Source organism: Eptesicus fuscus, chromosome 2 (assembly GCF_027574615.1).
Source record: "Eptesicus fuscus isolate TK198812 chromosome 2, DD_ASM_mEF_20220401, whole genome shotgun sequence".
Lineage (NCBI taxonomy): Eukaryota > Metazoa > Chordata > Mammalia > Chiroptera > Vespertilionidae > Eptesicus > Eptesicus fuscus.
This window is the reverse complement of record NC_072474.1, coordinates 44,294,763-44,316,885: the sequence shown is the minus strand read 5'-3', so window position 1 is coordinate 44,316,885 and position 22,123 is coordinate 44,294,763. Positions and strand designations below refer to the sequence as shown.

Below are 22,123 nucleotides of genomic sequence, written 5' to 3'. Positions count from 1 at the left end.
AACGTGGACTCTTGCTTGCAAGGAGCTGATTTGGTACGATGCTGTCCCATTCCTTCCAGTATTCTAAGGTAGGAAAGAGTTAGGAATGAAGAGTTGAGGTTTTTCAGAGGAAGAATCATTTCCAGCTGGAGAGGATCAAGGAAGATTTCATACACTCAGTGCTATTCAGTTGATTTATTTATTCAACCTATATCGAGTGCTAGTATCTGCCTGATCCTGGGCCAGCCACTGCAGATACCACATCAGTAAGATGAAGCTATGGGCATTCATGTCATTTATGGTCAGCGTTGAAGGACCACAGGTGATGACAATGTTGATGAGAGTTGTGTTTTGATACAGATGTGTTTTGAGATAGGATACTGCAAGAGCATGTCTCAGGGCGTGTATCCCAGACCAGGAGTGAAGGACTAGTGGCCCAGCTAAGTCCTGAAGGATGAGTCAAGTGTAGGGCACCCTGGCCAGATAGAAAAATGCATTAAAACTTCAGAAACCGCAGGGCAAAGGGGCATGTTCCAGGAAATGTAAGAACTCTAGTCCGGCACTGGGGGATGTGTTTGAAGGGCATCTGATGAGAGATGCTGTGGAATAAGTAAGGATGGGCGGACTCAGGGAAGGCCTTTGATGTCATCTTATTAGATTGGCTTTTATGCCAGAGTTGTCGAGGAGCATTGTAAAGATTTTAAGCAGGGACAGCTCATAATCAACCTTATATTTCAGAGGTCTTAAGCTGGTGCTGATGGGTCAGATCTGACACATAGTTGGATTTGGTTTCACTTACAGAGTATTTTAACATTTTTTTAAAAATAGTTGCCAGGGCAGATATCAGGCTTTTTGAAAAATCAGTAGCTGCATTGCAGCGAGGAGTTAGGCTGGAGTCGGTCGCTTAGCAGCTGCCCCATCGGGAAGGAGCATGTGTTTCATTTGACCATGCAGCTTGCTGCTTCTCCAGGGCCAATGCCTGGGACCTGTAGGCATCTGAGGTTCTGGGGCCCGTTTCTGAATGTGTTCTTGAGTGGCAATTTAGAGAAGAGCTATTTGAGGCTCAAGGATAAAGGTTGTTCCAGTAAAACTGGTGAGAAATTAGGTTTTATCTCAAGTAGTGGTGGGAACAGAGAGAAGGAAAAGGAATGAAGGATACTGAAGAGAAAGGATGGAGAGGGATGCCTTGGGCAGTGGTGGACCTGTGGGCTTCGCAGACAGAGAAACCTGGCTGCTACCACAAACGGTGCTTTTGAGAAACGTACCTAACTTTTCTGAGCAATAATTTTTTTTGTTTGTTTTTTTTTTTGGTAAAATACAGATAAGAGGCCTATTTCATAGGGTTTTTATAAAGATCAAATGAGAAAATACTTACAAAGCATTTTGCCCAGTAACTGACTCCTGTTAGTTCACATTCAGGAAAATGGTGCTGGTCGTCGTGGGGATGGTTGAGAAGTGAGGGGAGACGGAATCAGGATGATGTCCCGGTTTCGGGTGTATTATTGGGGGAGCTGGAGAACACGGGAGAAAGTGCAGGTGGTGACTTCAGTGCTGGTGTGGTGTGCTTAACGTGCTCTGAGGCTGTGAAGTTGAGGGGTCGATAGGTGGTTGGGTGCTGGGGTCTGGAGCTCAGGGCTGGGATCTGGGCAGGACACAGGCTGTGATTTGATGATCTGCCCACCACCGTCCTACTCAAACCTCCCTCCCCTCCGTCAACTTCCTCAGCCTCAGTATGCATCACAATGACCTCCCCAGGGGATCGACCTCAAACAGGACAGGAAGAATTTGGAAGAGAAGATGCGATATTACATTTTGACTGAAATGTGATCTCATAGCTTTAAGTTATTGAAAAAAATTATCTCCAGTTTACTATTTTGGCCTCCAGTCAAAAGAAATGAATAATTCAACATTTGTTTATATCAGGGCTGAAAAAAAGTCACCCTTTACAAATGTGAGGCCTTTTCTCTATCTTTTGTTGGCTTTTTCTGTTTTACATCACCAACACGGCTACTTCTAAGCAAAAATTCAACTGAAAGTGAGTAATTGCTAGGAATGAATGACCACACTTTTTTTTTTTTTTTAAGTTTGTATTCTTTCTTAACCGGACATACCGAGAAGCAGCCCTGACTCACATCCCATCTCAAAGGCCACCTTCTCCCTCCGCCTTCCCGACTTGAGCAGGAGGAGCCTCCGCTCCTTTCTCACATTTAGTCCTAACACTTGCCTGGAGCCTGTCTCATTCCGCTCTGCAGTGTGGTGGTTTGTGGATCTGTGTCATTTGCTCTGCTACTGAGAGTTCCGTGATGCTGGGGACTGTGTCTCCCACGTCTTCATCTCCGGTGCAACAGCTTCCGCAATGCCTAGTCTGGTTCAGCTCGGTACGCTTTCGAAGGTGGAAGGACCACACACTTCCTTATAAAAGGGATAAAAAGATGAAGATGGAATCTTAATAAGCAGGTTGTGCTTTTCAGAAAAGATAATTTAGTGGGAAAACGAGTATATTTAATTTGTCTGCCTATCTTATGGGCTTTTTACATATCATAGATCTTCACTCTTGATTAAGTTTCTAAAAAGAAATCAATTTACCTGCTTGAAAACACAGGATGCAATCTGATTGGGTCATCGGCTGCTTACAATCCATTGGTTGTCTGCAGTCATGGATAGCATCCTGATTCTCTGAGTATGAGGCTCTTCATGCTGACAACTGCCTTGTCTCTGAAGGACTACTGTTGACTGTAGGACCCAGTCACAGGGGATTGCCATTGCAATTCCAGACTCTCTGCTGCTCATACCCCTCATTCTGAATAAAAGGCCCTTCACCATCCACATGGTGAATTCCTGCTCATCCTTCAAGATTCAGCTCATATTTCCTCTTGCAAGCCTTTCCTGGCATTTTCCCGACTCCCACCTCTCTGCAGAGAAATTCCTTCTTCTATGTTCTCTTAAACATCTTGTACACCTGCCATATTGGTCTTTATCAAGAGACTGTACACTATTTCAGAGCAGGGGCTGTGTACTTAAAGAGCTCAAAGTCTAGTGGGAGAGCTAGATAAGAAAATTAACTGTGATGACACAGCATGGTGTATGTGTATATGAATATAAACACATATAAATAACTGATGATAGAGGTATGCACAGAGGCTTAGGGAAGCACGGAGAGGGCTCCACACTCGGGATGCAGGGCTGCAGCAGGTCTTGGCGGTGGTAGTGTTTATGCTGAGTATGAAGCCGGTCCAGGTGTTAGTCTGGCAGCCAAGGGAGGAGTGACATTCCATGTAAAGGTATGGAGGTACTAGAGAGTGTGTTATTTCTTGAGAACTTCAGTTTGTTGGTGTATTGGTAGTTGTGATTGGTGATGAGCCTGGTGGGGAAGGCAGGAATCAGATCATGAAATGTAGTGTTGAATGCCATACCGAGACATTGATCTGGTAAGATGAGCTAAGTACACATGACGAAGAGTCAGGGAGGTAGGGAAGAGAATGGCATGGTAAGATCATGGGTTACCCAGGTCCCTCTCACAGCAGCGTAGGCCTGTTCAGGTCCGTAGTACTGGAAGCAAGAAGACCATTGTGCCAACATATATTTAACCAATCCCTGATTGATGGACATTTAGGTTTCTTCCAGATTTCTATTTAACATTCTTCATGAGATAAAGTTGGAGCAATTAATGAAGTAATGTTGTCTTTAAAAAACAACACAATAGCCCTGGCCAGTGTGTTCAGTGGTTAGAGTGTCAGCCCATGCACCAAAGGGTCACAGGTTCGATTCACGGTCAAGGGCATGTGTCTGGGTTGTAGGCAACCAAGGCAACCAATTGATGTGTCCCTCATTGATGTCTCTCTCTCTCTCTCTCTCTCTCTCTCTCTCTCTCTCCCTTCCCTTCCCTTCCCTTCCCTTCCCTTCCCTTCCCTTCCCTTCCCTTCCCTTCCCTTCCCTTCCCTTCCCTTCCCTTCCCTTCCCTTCCCTTCCCTTCCCTTAATCCCTTCCACTCTCTCTAAAAAAATCAATGGAAAATATCCTTGGGTGAGGATTAACAACAACAAAAAACACACACAGTATACCAAACTGATGATTGCTTCACATCATATAAATCTATGCACAGTCACAAAAGGATTCCCTTTTAAAAGTAGTTAGTATATGGCTCAACTCATTATACCAGTAACTCTTTTAAACATAGAGAGATTTTGGTTGCTGAAAGAAGTCGTAATGGTCACATTAGAATTTTTCTAGCCTTTTGTGATAATTGCCCAGTAAACCTGCCCAAAATTTGAGCATCATCCCCTAAGCTAAAACAAATATGATTATTTTTAACTAAAAGGAACACTTTAATGTTTCATTATACCCTGATGAATTCTTACATTATGAAACCAGATGTCTTGTAAATTTGCTTTTCTAAGAAAGAAATGTTTAGCATTGCTTTTTCCCCAAAACCTTTTCTGACTCTCTTAAATCTTGTAATTGATCACTTTCTCTAATGTATCCTTTATATGCACCAGTTAAGATATCTGTGCTTGCTTCTTGTCTATCCTTACTGGACTTACCTAGTTGAGGATGAGGTATCTTATTGATATGTATAGCTTCAGTTCTTAATATACTGTGTTAACCACTGTGGCTTTTCCTTTTAGTCATTCTTTTAATCCTCATTATAGCTGGCATTTTATTGAGCTCTTAGTACCAGACAAGTACTGTTCTAAGTAGTTTATTTGGATGTTTTTCATTTAATCTTGTCAACGAATCTATAAGTAAGTCCAATATGCACTAATCTTTAAGAAAAAAATAGCTGTGCTGGCACCTTCACCTGGTTCAACTCAGGTTCACTATTTTAGAGAAAAGACAAGTGATCTGCGTAGGACACACATTTCCTAAGTGGAGGGCATCTGTGCTCTTGGCCCCTTCTCTAGAGAGCACTGATGAGTGCACAATAGCTCTCAAGTAATAACATTTGTCAAGGTATGCATTTTATCGTACTTGTGTTTATAAATTTTTCTCATTTTTATATTTGAAAATTTCCAAATCCACAGAAGACTTGCAAGTATAGGACCAGTAAATACGCCTATAATCTTTTTTAAAAAAATTATTTATTGATGAGAGAGAGAGAGAGAGAAACATCGATTTGTTGTTCCACTTATTTATGCATTCATTGGTTAATTCTTGTCCTGACGGGGGATTGAACCTGCAACCTTGGTGTATCAAGACAGCGCTCTAACTGACTGAGCTACCTGGCGAGAGCCCCCTATGCTCTTTATCTACAGTTGTTAACATTACACATCTCCTTCCTTCCTTCCTTCCTTCCTTCCTTCCTTCCTTCCTTCCTTCCATCTGAATCATTTGAAAGTAACTTTCAGATAATGGCACTTTATGCCTAAATACCTCAATACGCATCCCTGAGAACAAGGACATTTACATGCAAACCACAATATCCTTATCACACTTAAGAAAGGTAATATTGACACACAAATATTATGTAACATACAGTCCTTATTTTAGATTCCCCAATTGTCCCAATAATTAGTTTTATGATTTTTTTCTCTTCGGTCAGGAGACAAGCAAAGATCTTACATTGCATTTCCTTGACATTCCCTTTGGCCTCCTTTAGTTTAGAATGGTAAGACCACTTTTTTTCTTCTTCTTGACAATGACATTTTTGACGAGTCCCAAGTAGAATGTTTCACAATCTAAATTTGTGTCTGGCTTCATCGTCATTGGATTCAGGTGAACCCTTTTTTGCAAGAGTATTACAGAGGTGATTATATGTTATGACATTCCCATTGTGCATAAGGTCAGTCTGTTCCCTTATTGGGGATGTTAAGTTTGATCACATGATCAAGGTTCCACTGAAAGGCACCTTCTTCTTTTTGTTATTAGTAAGTCATCTGCAGATGACACATTGAAACTGTTTGAGCATCCTGTTCTCCAACAAACTTCCAACCAGCAAAAGTTTTAACACCTACGGATAACTTTTGATCAAATTAATTATTTCGATGGTGGTTGTGAAATTGTGTTACCATTCCTTCTATATGTTCGCTGGCATCTTTCCGGGAAGAGGAGCTCTGTCCTTTTTGAATCACTTTGGACCCATGGATTCTTTTTTTATTTGATTGTTATGAATTACTATACTTCTTGTCGCTCAAATTATCCCAAATTTGGCCAGTGGAAACACCTCCAAGCCAGACCTTTTTGCATCTTTTCATTATTCTTTGCGTTACATCCTTGCTTTTTATCACAGCAAAACGTTTCAGGCTCCCTGCCCCAGTCCTGATTCCTTTCACTGTGGAATAGGATTTAGAAACAAAGATCTGGGTGCTGAGTGTGCTCATTGCTACTGTTAGCTAATGTAAAAGAAGCAAGCAAAAACCTACTTCACACTTCCAATAACATTTTCTTATGTGTTCTGAATGTCTCATTTGGCATTATTCCGAATTCCACTCATATCACAGTGGAAACCGAAAGAAAAATTAAAATTCCAAGCCAACTGAAAAGGCCAACACTTCAGAAGGAGATTTTTCAGTGGAAAGGGATAGTACTGAATTCTGATAATTAAAAGTTGGTTTGAGATACAGAAATGCAGGTGCAGAAACCTATTTTCTTTGGGCTACTTCAGGAGTTAAACATTAAATAGTAAGAGTTGAACCCAACAGGCGTGGCTCAGCGGTGGTTGAATATAGACCGATGAACAAGAAGGTCACGTTTCAATTCCCAGTCAGGGCACGTGCCTGGGTTGTGGGCTCAATCCCCAGTGTGGGGCATGCAGGAGCCAGCTGATCAATGATTCTATCTCATTGATGTTTCTATCTCTCTCCCTCTCCCTTCCTCTCTGAAATCAATAAAAATGTATCTTAAAAATAGTGAGAGTTGAAATGTGTCTGATTTGGATGTTCCCAAAGACAAAAATAAGTTATTATCAGACTGCTCTTGGTAGACAATATTATATTGACCAGAAACCCTATTTATTTTAAGGTCATGCACCAAATTATCAATCAGTTGGTTGACTTAATATTTGACTATAGTCTAAAAATTGTTTAAGTTTTTAATAAAAAGAATGTTAGATAAAATGTGACAGCAAAAATAAAATCATGGATGTAGAGATACTTCAGAAGAGATAGAAATTCTATAGTTCATTATTATTTTTTTTTGGTACAAAATAAGCAAAGGAGTAAAGAGATTATGTTGAAATATTAGGCTTACTTTAATTTCCGTAAATTGTAGATTATGCTCTTACCTGCAACTTCTCCTTCCTGGAAATGCAACTTAAATACCTTTATGCCTTTAATCACCATTGACATTCTCTACCCCTCTCATCCTTCCTTGCTTAGTGTTTTACTACAACCTCACCTTCTCCCTTCCAAGCACTCAGATTTGCTGGGCTTCCGGGCCTTTATCTGAACAAGTGAGTTCAGATAAACCCATGGATCTGGGACAGGAAATTTTTACTGAAATCGGGCAAGTCACGTAACCTTCTGTGTTTTCACTTGTCTGCTGGTAAATGAGGATAATGTCGTTCTCCTGCCGTATATGGATATTGTGAGGATAGATTTAATCAGTCATATGAAGTGGTTTTGAGTTCTGTATTCATGAGAGTATTTAATGGATAATATTTTATAGTGATAGCCATCAGAGGCACTTCAATTTCAGTTTATACTGCAGCAGGAGTTTAGATTTGAAAGCAGGATAATCAGCACTAGCATACAGGGTATTCGGAAAGCTGGGGAGTTGTTTTCCTCTGAAGATCTTAGAATCTGTAGGAGGCTTTCCTCGGGATTTTGGTGTACCTGTGATGTAGGATGGCTCAAGGCCCTTTCCAGTGGGGCCCTATAAATTCTGCCTCCACTTCTTCCAAGTCCCATTCATACAGCAGTGGGTTGTTTCATGCTTCAGTTAGCAACTTTCTCTCTTACAAGGTCAATTGCTCTTTGAAAAAGACACTTCTCATTGCATGCTCCTGTTTGCCTCAGATGAGTTTTCCATATCTGAGTTCTCTGAAACTTGTTAGATGTAATGAGAACTCTCTGAAATCTCCCACCTTTGTAGCCATTCATTCTTCTGCCCTGCCCTTGCATACTTCTATGTCACCTTTGTTTCTCAATTACATGCCTTGAAGGACAAGGTTCTTTGTTCTGCTTTTAGTGGTGCCGTGTATGAATAGCAACATGATGTAGATTGCAGAAATTACAAATGATTCTTAGGACTCTAAAGACAATCTTATTCACATTAAGGAAATCCTTCTCAAGTTACTAACCACACCTGAGGTTGAGTTGGCTTTTCCCTTGTTGCTTTCCAGAGCCATCATCTGCTTGGGCATCTCAACATGTCCTTATTTTTTCAATGTTGGCACTTGACTCTCACTGTGATTAGTTTATTTAAGAAATAGTCTATAGAACTGATACGGGGCCTTAATTTTCCCCTAACTTATTTGATAACTCACCTCTTATATCAGCATCAAAAAACATTGTCCAACTCTCAGAACCTCAGTTATATACATTAGGATGAATTTTTAAGAGTAAACTTTTTTTTAAAGAGTAAAATTTTATTAGATTGCAAACCAAAGCGGCTTGGACATGTGACAGACAGTAAAAGAGCTGTGTTTGCTTTGCCAGTTGAGACTTGTTTTTTTTTTTCCCCCCTAGTTAAAGTAATGAGTTGGAGATTATACTGCAGGAATGTTAAAAAGTAAAGTATGAATATTATTTGCCCATTTCAGCTTAATTCTGGCATTCAATTTTGGGTTAAAATCTGTCATTCATTGACTATCTGTGATCTTCACCTAATTTTTGTATTACTGAGCTGCTAAACCATATGTGGAGGCCAGAGAACAGTGGACCATCAAATACGGCCCAGAATTCTTGTCCCTGGTCAATGTGTACGTCAGAGAAGTAATGCTGCATTTTCTGATTAAATTGTAGCAACAACAGATATGGTATTTCCTCCAAATCAAATGTATTATCTATTTTTGGTGTTTTTAGAGCACTCTAAAATGGACCACTAGGAAGGATCACATTCTTTTTCTTCTCCTGGCCTGCTGTCCACAGCAGGTTGTAAAGGTTGGTGTGTGCTGGCCAGCTACTGAGAGCTCACATTACAGTGGAGTCGGTTATCAAAGGGTGGACCAGTTTACACAGAAATTGGGAATTATTTTTCTCCAGTGTCATTATGGATATGTATTTTCTAATCTGATTCTTTAGATATAGAAGTGATGTTCTTTAGATACTTCTATAATTTTACAGCATTATATATGAAATAAATTTGACAAATTATATTGCTTTTCTAGGATCTGCTCATTTCTATGCAGTGTGTGTGTGTGTGTGTGTGTGTGTGTGTGTGTCCAGAGGAAATATGTGCCAACTTGATAACAAACACACATTAAGTCCAGATTCCACACCCTTGTGCTCAAGGATAGTCAGTTAGGAATTGTATTTGGCTGCAAGTACAAATACCGTGCCCCAGATTGCTAGGATGGCAATTTAGGGTTAATATTATGACATCTTGCTCCGCCCCCTTTTTCATTCTCAAGATTACCTTGTGGTCAGGAAGTGGCCTCTGTAGTTCACTGTGATTTCTATATTCCAGGCAAGAAGACAGGAGGCATGCTAGTCAGGACCTTTTTAGGTAGCATTGCAAACGCCCCTCCCCATAACTTCTGCTCACATGTAATTGGCCGGAATTTGGTTGCTTGCCTACTCATATATGCCATAGAGGACTCATCCCCCATGCAAAAAAAGAAAAATAAAGAAATAAAGAAGGCAGTCTGTTTTAAAGAAGACGGGAAAACATGTTTGTAAGCACTGGGCAGTTTCTGCCTTTTATGATCTGCCTAGCCTGTCTTTGGTTCCCATCTGCTGTTATAAGCACTTCAGAGCTTCATGTGACAGCTTCCCTAGAGCACTTGGCTCTCTAGAACCTTCTTCATTGTCCTTCCCCAGTACTTCTGTTCTCAAAGGCTTCCTCTCCCTTCCCAGTGTCTCTGCCTCTTAGTTACCTCTAAGGCATGGCTCAGATTGCATTTCCTGCAGGAGGCTTTTCCAGAACCTAGTCAGTTATTATCTGCTCCCCCACCCTTTTATCTCACCTCTCTATCGCAGCTCTTGTTAAGTTTTGGCCAATGTATTATAGTTTAATAGTTATTTTTTTTTATATCCTCTGTGACTCTCATTTCATCCACACTTGGCTAGTAGACTACATTAGATATAACAATTTATACATAAAAATGAATACATATTTATTGAATTCCATTGCAGACTCATGCCAGCAAGGTAATAGGAGAAAGGACTTTTACACAACGTTTTTAAGAGGCAGTTTCTTTTTGTAAGAGGACAAAATGGTTATATCAACTTTTGACTACCCTATCCCATTTAATAGTTGTTGACTAATAAATAGGTCATTGGTTTCTTCGGTGCATAGTCGGTCGGGTAGACGTGCAAACAGCCGTTTGAAAATACTGACTCCCTACACATGTAGGAAACATTAACATCCTTGGCCTCCTGGAATGTGTGCATTTGATGTGCCCAAGATTAGGGCACTCAATGGAGAACAAACAGCGAGAGGGAGGGGGACAATAGAAACTTGTGTTCCTGTGAAGTGCCTGAAAGCACTATAAATGGATAGTCATCCAGCTGGTCAGGGGGTCAAAAGGCAATGGGCCTGGGGGTCTCAGGTGGAATTATTTCATAAAGTGTCCTCTTGCAAATACACTTTTTCATGTTTTTAAGTGGTACTTTCTAAACTACTTTTTCATGTTTTTAGAGATGTTTTCAAATTCCTTTTATTTTGAGAGGTGATTACCTTGACTTAGATTTACTGATTTTGAGATCTTCACTCTTTTTTTTTTTTTAATATAGCATTCTGGGTGCCTCAGAGATACCTGATTTATTCAGGTTGTTTTTATATATAATTGTGAAGATTTATGGAAAATCTTTTTTCTTTTTCTTTTTTATTTTAACAAAAGTTCTTTTCAACTTGCATTTCTTGGTGATGGGACTAGCAAGTTACATTAAAAAATGGCTTATTGTGGGACTTGTTTTAAAAACTGCATCTAAACCATCTATCAGGTGTACAATTGACTGAAATATTATATTGAAAGGCACTCCGAGATAGTTCATTTCTTTTTACAGTTCTGAACAAATGGCTCCCGTTTGAATTTCACGCCATGTCTAACATCAGATTTTAAACAAGCACATTCCTCTGCCATTTACACTGTCCACTTTTCTCCTCCTTTATTTCTGCACGCTTTCAGATTAAATACCTACTGAGCAGCACTGTCTAAGGATCACTAGTGGTACGGGGTCCAGTTGCAGTGACAAGTGGGCAGGAAAGACCTGGGAGTAAAACTGGCAGATAGGCCTGTGGAATCCGGGTGAGGGGCGGGTTAGGGAGGGTGAGTCAGGAAGTGTAGAAAACACCAAGAATAACCTTCACGCAAGTTTCACAGGAATATTAGAGCTTTAAGGGAAATGATGTTTGAGAATTGCCAGAAACTGGGAGCATATCCCAGAACAGAGAACAGCCTGGGCCAATAGGGGAGGGAACAGGTGTCGGGGACTCGAGAACTCAGGGTCACTGTTGACCCCAATTCCCTCTGGTTTTTACGACGTGTCAGCTCTTCACTGTGGTTACTGAAGCCCGTCTCTTCCTGCCTCAAAAACAAATCATTCCTTCCTCATGTCAACTGGACTTTTTCCAGTCCTTTCTATATATTATTACCAGGCGAATATTCCCAGAATGTTGATTTTTATCTGTTAATTTTACTGATGGTGTTAAACTTTCCATTTTCTATAGATGAAGTGTATATCCCTCCGTCTGAAATTGAGGGAACATCATCATCTGATACCGCTCACCTATGATTGTCTACTCACTTTACTACCAGCATTTACCGCCCCCCCCCACACACACACACTTTTTTTGGCTTGCCACGCCTCCTCAGTGTCCCCTAATAAACGGTCTGTTTTGTTGTACAATTCTCCTTATCGTCGATAGTCATCTCCCTTTTCTTTCTACCCAAGCTTCAAGATCCAACTCAAGCCTCTTCTACAAGGTTTTCTGTACATATCTATATGGATATGCTTGCGTGATGATTTCTTTACACATTTTGTATGTGTCACCTATTTTGTTCATAAGCAAACGTTGCCTTAAATTAAAAACATGCTTGTTTTGTCCCTTCATTTAGATTGTAAGCTCTTTGACACCAGTGACCACACTATATACAATGTGTTCGCTCTGTTCTAGTATCTGGCCTAGCCCATGCACATATTTGGTACAGAGCAAGGTTTTATGATTCTGGCGACATCACAGTTTTGGATGGATAATTTGTGTGTGTGTGGTTTTTTGGGTTTTTTTTGTTGTTTTTTTTTTGGGGGGGGGTGAGGGGTGAAGGGCTCTCTGAGCATCGTAGGATGTTTAGCAGTACCAACTAGATGCCAGGAGCACACTCTCCCCAGTGTGACAACCAAAATGTCTCCATTTATGCCAATTGTCCCACGGGGGCAGAAATCCCCGCAGCTGAGAATCTCTGATAGAGAGTAAACAGAAAAAATTCTAAGCAGTATCTTGGCAGGAATCAAAGACTGTGAAAAATTTAAATGATGATTTTATAACATTTTTGGGGTCTTGAGGAAAGACAAACTCAGTTGATAGAAGATAGTAAATGAAAAATAGATATTTTTATTTGCTGTGATAGGCCATAGAAAAGCCATTATCGATTGATGAGCAATAGCGATCCACCTAAGGTTAAGAAAGAGCAAGATGACAGAGGTATTCTTAAATTGAAATTCCAAAAAAGATTGAGTTGCAGTGTTTATTTTATTTTGAACACTTTATACTTAGGAATACTGTTTCCAATAAAATAGTATTTTATTATTTAATTGGAAATTTATCTGGTCTTTAAACAATTTATCTGGAGTTAAACAATATCTTTGGATTAAGAACAACTTTTTGGGATGTATTTTTTTTTTAAAAAAATACATTTCAGGGAAAAGAAGGGAGAGTGAGAGAGGGATAGAAACATTAATGATGAGAGAGAACCATTGATCAGCTGCCTCCTGCACACCCACTACTGGGGATTTAGCCTGCAACCTGGGTATGTGCCCTTATCAAATGGAACCGAGACCTCCCGTTTCATGGGTTGATGCTCAACCACTGAGCCACACTGGACAGACTTGAAGTGTATTTGAGAGAATGAGTTTGAAGTTATGAGTACAGGTTATTGTAAAGTTATAACTATTAACAAACACCAGTTGTATTTATGCATAGTTTTACATATTTTTCTGACAATTAGAGTATTGACCTCAAGTTCAGCCAATTTTTCAGCCCAAAGTGATACACACATGCACACACATATATATAACACAGGTGTGTTAATGTGTACTTTCGACAGTGCTTACCACTCCAGAACACAGTGACTTTGTATATTTCTGCTCCTCTTTTATACATTCTAAGGTGTGTGTTTTTATTACTAAGCTAGTACATGACGTAAATACTATATGGTTGATGTTCTGCTGACCTAGAAATAATGCATGATATTCTCTTTTCACAGCTGTGTGCCAACCACAGTGCAAACACGGCGAATGTATCGGACCAAACAAGTGCAAGTGTCATCCCGGATATGCCGGCAAAACCTGCAGTCAAGGTAGGGAGAGTGTGACACAGTGACCAATCATGAGCCCCCTCTCCTCCTGCCTGATATAAAAATGTTAAGTTCTCACGCCCGGCCACTTTTCCATGACGATCGTTCTGCATGTTTAGCTGTATTTATTGAAAGATAGAAATATAATAATGGTAAATCTTTTAGAATTTATTTCATCTCAGGACAATTAAAAGAATTCCATCTTCTTATTCACTGCTAATAATTAAAATGCACTTTGAAAAAGAGAATTGCAGTGTCAGTAATGTTAGAAGCCTTCCATTCTGCTGCTCCTTGTTCTGCCACTAACCAGTGGGGGAGCCTTAGCAAATTGTTAGGCTCCTGGGACCCAATTTGGTGAGAACACCTTCATACTCACAGTCAGGTAGGAAGGTTGATTTGAAATTCCGAGGCCCCTTCAAACTCTGAGCCCTTCTATTTTGTGATTAAATTCCCTTTAACTGTTGACCAGCTTGCAGTGTTTCTCTGAGAAATAAAGATTTTAATTAATTTATTAGCAAGTTACTTTTAATTGGCATCAGTTACTTATAAAAGCAAACATTTATTTAGCACTAAGAGTACACCAGGTATTTTACATATATTATCTATTTTCATTATTACAACAACATCAGGAGGTAGAGTATTTATTATAATCAAGTATTAAAAATAATGTATTACCTCATTGTTTAGTTGAAGTGATATCAGGGATATTAAGTGTCTTGTCCAAGTTCATAGAATTAGTAGAAGACCTGCTATATCAACTTAGAGCTATTGTCTATAGAATTTATGTTCTTTTTACCAAGTTAGTTTTGGATGAAGAAAATATCATTGGAAATGTGATCCTCTGGTTCATGCTAACAAGTTTGACAAGGCTTGTCTTTTTAACCAAAAACTTTCTACCATTAGGAGAAAAACAACACACAAACACACACACACACACACACACACACACACACACACACACCACAACCAACAAAATCTGAAGTACCCATAAAAATCCCCTTTCCACCTCAGCCAAGAAAATGTACTAGTATGGTTAGATTTCACTAGAAAAATACAAGGATAAAATAGTCAGTTTTTAACTTATTACTTAAAGCAATACTCCCGATCATTTTAAATGTCAAGTGAAACAGTCATGTAGGGGTCTAACTTTCTCGTAGATATGAACACGATACAGAAATGATATTGTTGAAACACTCTTGTTCTTCAGTATCTGATACTCCTTGAGGTGTGCCATATAAACTCATGTTTGTAGACATAGTTTTCACAACATCCTGAACACTGGTGTTTGAAGGTATATCTAATTGTTTCTGCACTGCTGGATGAAATCCATGCTAGTAAAATGTGACTTGTCCAACGGTAGGACAAGCTGTTATTCTAGAGTCTTCTAGATTATCTGCTACTTGATTGATAGCCAAGTTTTTCCAATGCTTCTTTTCAAATAATGTTTTTTAACTTGGAATTTACCTGACATACCTGGGTAGTACTTTTTAGATAAATGGGGTTCTTATTATCTCAGTTTACTCTTTTAAAAATCCATTTGGTTTTCCGTCTTCTGTCTTTCTCAAGTAGCAGCATGTTTGGTTTTAATTATTGAGTTATTAGTGTTCATCTTAGAGTCCCAGCATGCTTCTTCTTTAAAAGTGATGAACACAAGCCACCAGAGATTTCATTAATATGTCAGCACCATGAAGCTTCTTGTCCTGATGCCAGGAATTTATACAAAGAAGATTATTCCAAATAGCTGCTGTTGAGATTGCAGAGAAAATTCATTTAAATTTATTTGCAGAGCATCATCAACTTTAATATGCTTCAAAAGACTCTCAAGCTATTATTGGAACAAGGATTCATCGCTGAGTATCTCTTATTTTCAGAAAACCAGTTTACCATATACTTATTATCAGAAAAAAGAGTTCACCATGCACTTGTTTTTAGAAAAACAAACAAACAGTTGTTGTTGTTTTTTTCAGTAATTCTAAAGAAAAATTGGAATATATTGAGTTGAAATCTTGCCTCCCAAAACTCTATTCCTTAGGGGGAAAAGGATTCCATTAGTAGCAAAATGGGATTTTACACCTGTAAAAACAGTGCTGACATTGAAAATGTCATTTCATATCCAATCTTGAATAGAAAGCTCCAGCTTACAGTGAATGTGAATGTGTTTCATTCATCTTTCTTGTGGCCTTCCTTATCAAAACAGCAATTAGGCAAGTTCCTGATGGAAAGAAGTACACGTATGCCCTTTGAGAACGGGAACCCTTTGTATTGTCTCTCTGATTTCTGGGTTCCTGAAAACTATTATTAAAATGACTTGCACATGATTAGTGCACAGTAAATATTTATTGAGTGAGTGACTGTTTCATACAAGAGTTCTTGGTCCTGAAAGCTATAGGAACTTGAAACAGCCCCATGGAGGTGTCTGGTACCTTAGCCTCTTACCGTGTGGACATGAGCCCGTGAGAAGCTGCCCTGAGCGAGCTGCTTAACTCGGAGAGCTGTCGAGGGACCCCCAGAAACGCTGATAGAGCAAATGGTCTATATCTGCTCCATGTCTCCATAACAAATTAGCATAGACTTTTGATCTGGACCATACATTTTAATAAAGTGGAAAACATAAGTTTCTTTTTTCTTGAGGAGAGAAATGTCAAGAAGAGGTACCTTGAAGTAATTTCACAGAACTAGATAATAGCTTTTGATTAAAAGTCAGTTTGGGTATAAGGCATGGATCTGCATAAAAAGTTTGTTGCAAATTGTGTACTTTAAGAAGTCATCCCCTGGGAGGTTGCTTGACTGCGTGGACAGCATGATAAATGACAAGCACTTGAGCGCTGTTGGGGCGGCCTGGGGAGCAGCCAGATAGCAGGGCAGGCCCACTTTGGAACTGGCTTCATTTAATAGCCCGTCGCAAGATGAGTGTAATCTGCTCTTGGTGACTTGCTCCCCGACGGTCATTTTCTGGATTGCTAGAGTTGGATCACATATAAAACCATAGGCGTGGACTGATCATTATCATACTCTATAAGGTACCTTTCATAGTAGGTGAAATTCTAACCAGAACTCTGGCAAGATTGTTTTTTTCCATCTTACTTTCTCTGGTAATTTTATTCTTGCATAGTTCCTCCCTCCTTGAGTCTCTATGTACCCATACAAATCCCCTTTCCACCTCAGCCAAGAAAGGATACTATTAGAGATAATAATATTTTTATAACTTTCCCACTAGGGAACTATTTTTAGCATGGAATATATCATGTCATTGCATTTTTTTCAGGGGAGATATTCTTTTGAATTCACAGTGTGCTTTATAATGAGTACAGAAGAAACAATTTATAAATATAAATTACTAATGTTTTGACATGGTTCATGTGTCATATGTTGAATTCCTTATCCCGAGAAAAGAATTAGTGTCTTGTAGCACATAATCAGACAGTAAACATTGGTGGACTAGTTCATTCTCAGAGCTGATTGCTTTTCTCAGCACAACAGCCTACGTGCATTAACCCTAATATCGAGGTAGTTTCTTATAGCCTTACTTTTTTGAAGGTTGTGTGATTTTAACCCAGACACCAATGTTCATTTAATTTGGAAGTTTAACTTACTATTACCAATGCAATAGTCTTGAAATAGGATATGAGTGCCTTTTTGACTCTCTACTTTTGAATCTCACCCATCTCACAATATTTTTAGTAAGCTAACCATGGGAACAGTTACTTTATTTTATTTTTTTGCAGAAAACTTCTATGGGTATTCTAATTAAATGTGTCCTAAATGTAACATAAGTTTTTATATTTGAGTGAAAACATTGATCATGCTATCCTTTTAAATAAGGTCTTTATGTAAATCGTAACTTTGTGTGTAATTTTGGAGTATTTTAAACTATTGTGCAACATAATAAGAAAAAGTCTTAAGTTGGTCATTGAAGACTTCAGGATCTTGACTCACAGAGCAGGCTGTTTAAAATCAATATTTGTATAATCTTTGTTTTTTTGTTCTTTTAGTTTTCTCTCATTGTTGATGGTTAAAATCATGCTTTTTAAAATGACTGTCTCTTTTTTACTGTGTTTTTTTCCCCCCTTTAAGTTTGTATGAGAATGATGGATTATCTTGTACTGTGTGTGTGTGTGTGTATTCTTGGGAAGAAAGATGGCGGTGATAAATTTTCAGGAAAGTAAAAAATTTTTAAAAAAGAGAGAATCTGGAAAAACTAGAAACTACTTTTGGTAAAGTATTCTTTTTGCACTCCACCAACTTTATGTAATTGTTTAATATATACTTATAAAGATTTTTAGGGCTAAAAATGACATCAGTTCAAAGTTGACTCTTATTACCTTCTTCCTGGTGTGAAGACGAGCACTCCTACCCAACTCCTCTTGACCAAGGCAGTGAGCAGCCTCTTTTCCAACCCCTGGATCCGCAAGCCACGAGTTTACCTTCAAGGGGTGAGCGTGCATTGTCTCGGGGGGTCTGCTCCTCCCACCTGCACGGCTTCCTGCGGTGTGTCACTCCTTGCACCTGTTCCGAAGACCAGCCCCGGAGCGGGGCCCGGCCTCAGCACTGAGCCTGTGGAGCAGCAGCAGGGCGGGCGCCTGCTGCAGACTCTGTGCTCTCCTCAGTCTGGAGCCTCTGCTGTCCTCTCACTGCATCAAGTGTCGTTGCTCTTCTTCTTCTTCTTCTCTGGGCTTCAACATGTTTTCTGAAAATCACATAACAAAATCACGTTTGTTTTCATATGTAGACGAAGTCAGGAATGTCAGAGCAACTGAGATTAGGGTTTGGATGGCTTTTGCTAGGTAGGTTTTAGACGTGAGCAAGTCCTCTTCACCACTGTACTCGGGGTGTAGCGTGTTAGGCTACCGGAAATGAAACATACATTAGCTTCCTTCGTTTAGTGTACATTTTCTAATATTAGAAAGCACAGCCCATAAGGAGGAAGTCATTTAATGTGTCTGGGTGTTAGCAAAATAATTAGTAATAGGGGGGGGGGAGAGTAATTCCTGCCCTATTTGCCTGCAGGGCTGGTGTGAGAACGGCAACACCCCAAATATTAGTGCCTTCATTACGCTGGAAAGTTTCGTAGGAAGGTTAGGTGGCTGCATGCCTTCACAGTTCTCCTAAAAAAATGTTATCCCTCACCCACTGATAGACTGAGGAACATAGAATGCCTGAATTAAAATCCTATAAATTAGAAATTACTCTTTCTCTCTGCTGATAAGGGACCTGATGGACGTGCACATCTTCTGCACAAAGAATCAGGGCCATGGGATTAATCTCAGTCACTGTGTCACGGCTGTCTTCAAAGTTTAAAAGTGATGGCCGTTGACATATTGACGTCGGTTTCTCTATGACTTCCACTTTAGTCAGATAAAATGTAAAAGCTTAGACTTCTGGGTCATTGCCCAGTTTAAGTCTCAAAGGGAAAAAAAAAGTGCAAGCGCATTAAACAAATAATTGTTTTCCCTTAAAAAACCTCTATTGAGTTGTCTTATGTAATGAATCTCTTGGAGATTTTCAAGCTACTTTTCGGTGTCTGCATGCTAATAAAATTTCTATTCTCTTTTCCCTGAAGTGTAATTATAATGCTATGCAGCTTGCATTTTTGTTCTAGACCAGCTCCTTTCTCCCTGCCCCCCTCTCCCAAGCTCCTGAGCCCACCAACCTGCTTAAGTATACTCCTGACTTATAGATGCTCTATAAGAATTGCACACTTAATAATTTAAGTATTTGAATGTAAGTGGTTTAATTATAAAGTCCTATTCTTTGTGTGATAAGTCCATGATATAAGTCATTCATTTTTTAATTAAATATTTCCCTTTTAATTTATATTATATTATAAACTCCTAGAGAAAGAGCAAGATTAAAGTAAATTTAAAATAAACACACTAAAGATTTTTCCCTAGGTTCTTTTATCAACTTTTAAGATGTATAAAGTGTAATCAAGCAGACTTTTATGTTTTTTATATTGTTCCACTTATTATTATAGGAGCATTTACTATAAATTAAAAGTGTCATTTTTGAATTTCTGACTTAATTTGATAGGAACACAAATGTTAGTAGTTCTGTACTACAAGAGATTTTTGGAAGCAGCCTATATTAACTCAGTTTTCTAAGGCATTAGGTCACTAAGAAAATAAGATATAATAATCAAGGATGGAAACTTGACAAAAAATTAGGGAAAAAGAAGTTCATCACCAGGATATTGGATACTTTTGATCTTTAGAAGCTCCCTGCTTGAGCAAAAGTCTGGTATTTGGTAAATATTGACAAGTATGGAATATTGTGGACCCCTACTTCATAATTTCTGCAGTGGCTCTTGTGAAGTTTTGAGGAGGCAGGTGCCTGTGGCAGGCGGGAGAGTAAGGGCAGTCGTGGACTTCAACACCTGGGAACTGTCACGGAGAGCCGGCCACTCCCGCAGCGGCCCGCAGAGCACGCTTTCTCAGATTGCTCCCAACATATTTGGATATTTACATGTCAATTTATTAACCGTAAAGTAGTCAACAAATGTCTCTACACATACCATGAACAATGCATGTTTCCTTGTTTCATATTGTTTCAGAGTGATTCCCAGGTTCCTTTGGAATTAGGACATCTTACTGATTTTTCATTTTCTTCCAGTTTTGTGATTCTTAACCCCAAAGTCCTTTTCCTCATGGGAAGGGAAGGGTCAGTTGGGATTGAAGAGCCCCAGCAGCCCCAGCCTGAAGGTGGAGTCTCACAGAGCCATGCTAAGGAGCCCTTTATTGGCCCAGATGGGCTGCCTCCGCGGGGCCTCAGCTTTAGTCCATAGACAGTGTCTGAAGAAATTTCCATCAGCATAACTACTCCGTGTATATAAGCTGCCTGGAGCTATAAACATCTGACCAGTTCCAATCAGGAAACCCACAGAAGTTTCTGTGGCTCCTTAAAAATAAACCTAAGGGTTCTTAGTTGACACTTTTTACTTATCCACGAATATCCTTCCCTCGAGATAGGGAATTTGGCCTAACTCTATTGTTTTGTTACACCATTTTCTTTTTGTTTAGTGCAGAAAAGTATTTAAAACACAAAGCCTTTGTCTAACAGTGTACTCAGATTTAAATACTACATTCTATAATATCAGTCAGGGATTTATCAAAGCTAGGTGTGAATCTGCAGGGAAGTATGAGGAATAAAAATCACCTCCTCCTAGAACATGAGGAAAGATTCTCTGACTTTAATTTTTGATAAATATTGAAATACAAAGTAGAATATGAGAAGTGGAATCAATTTCTTTTACTTTCATTCTTGATTTAAAATTTTTACTCTTAACAGAGGGAGAAGTCACATTTTTAATGATACTATAATCTGCAAAGCATCTTCTTTGAGGGTAATTTTTTTTGAAATATCCTAAAATGCTATTCTGATTTGTATATCCTTAACTGGGCAAGACGCAATAAAGTATAAAATTGAATAAAGCCTGGGGGTGACAACAGCTTATTATTTAATCTTCCCAGGCTTCACCCAGCTGGGGACCTACTTACAGATGTGAAAGTTAGAAAAAAAGACCAACTTGGAGGGTCGGTAAATTATATTAAAAAATATATAGGTGCAATAATTTGCAGGTTTTAAAAAGCATTGTAAGTTGGCTTAATTAAGTGAAATATATAGAATTTTAATAAACAGCAGGTCAGATTTATATTAGATTAGGTTAAACTTGCAACTAGATTTCTGCTTTGATGACATATGTTAATAGGTAATCATATTATACTGGCAGTTCCAAATGAACATTTTTAATGAAATCTATATTTTGGGCATTACTGTTTCAATGTTTATATATCATTATGAGCTTTATGTTTACTTAAGGCAGTGTTCATTTTTGGTTGGAAAATTCTAATGTGCAATTTAGTAATTCATTTCATATTGGTATTTAAACCAATAATCCTAAAATACATAATGATAGTCAATTATGTATTATTCATTACTATTTCCATATGCCCCTCTTAACTACCAAATGAATGAAAACATACGGGAGGGTTGTTTTTTTTTTTAGTTTATTTTGTGATTTGAGTACATTGCTAAAGTAGGAAGCAGAAGTTCCTTCTTTAATCTGAGATCAGTATATAAGCTCTAAGGCTGAACAAGGAAAACCACAATTGTGCTCACTCTCATCCATGTAGCTCTTATCCTCTGGGAACAGCTTTCTTTTGGGAAGTTCAAAGCAGTCTACTGTTAGAATCCGGATACTTTCTCATATCTTCTTTAAACAAAGGGGAATAAATCGATAGAGGAAGAACATGTTGTCAGGAGTGACTCTAGTAGACCCCACACACTCTGAGGATATTGAAGTCAGACAGATGACAGAGCACCATGAGGAGTCAGTATGCTGCTCTTTCTAGGGACAATGAGGTAGGCACAGTATGCTCCACAGAGGATGGAGTCACATGTCCTATATAATGTCAGCTCCAGGACAAAAGCCTTATAACGGTCCCTCATTGTTATAAGGCTTTCAGTCACCCCGGGTAGGAAACTCTTGGTTGCCCCTAGTGTAGCCAGCATTAAAATTAAGACAGTGTGAACAGA

The 22,123-nt window shown here is 39.0% G+C and overlaps 1 protein-coding gene across 2 annotated transcripts in view; it reads left to right on the top strand.

Annotated features, from left to right (window-relative positions):
• Positions 1–22,123, top strand: part of NPNT (nephronectin) — an 83,484-nt gene that overhangs the window by 26,243 nt on the left and 35,118 nt on the right. For both annotated transcript variants that reach the window (XM_008150243.3, XM_028158608.2), the window contains 2 exons: positions 13,502–13,594; positions 17,932–18,024. In XM_008150243.3, coding sequence (XP_008148465.2) covers positions 13,502–13,594; positions 17,932–18,024 — 186 coding nt within the window. The remainder of the gene's footprint in view (positions 1–13,501; positions 13,595–17,931; positions 18,025–22,123) is intronic.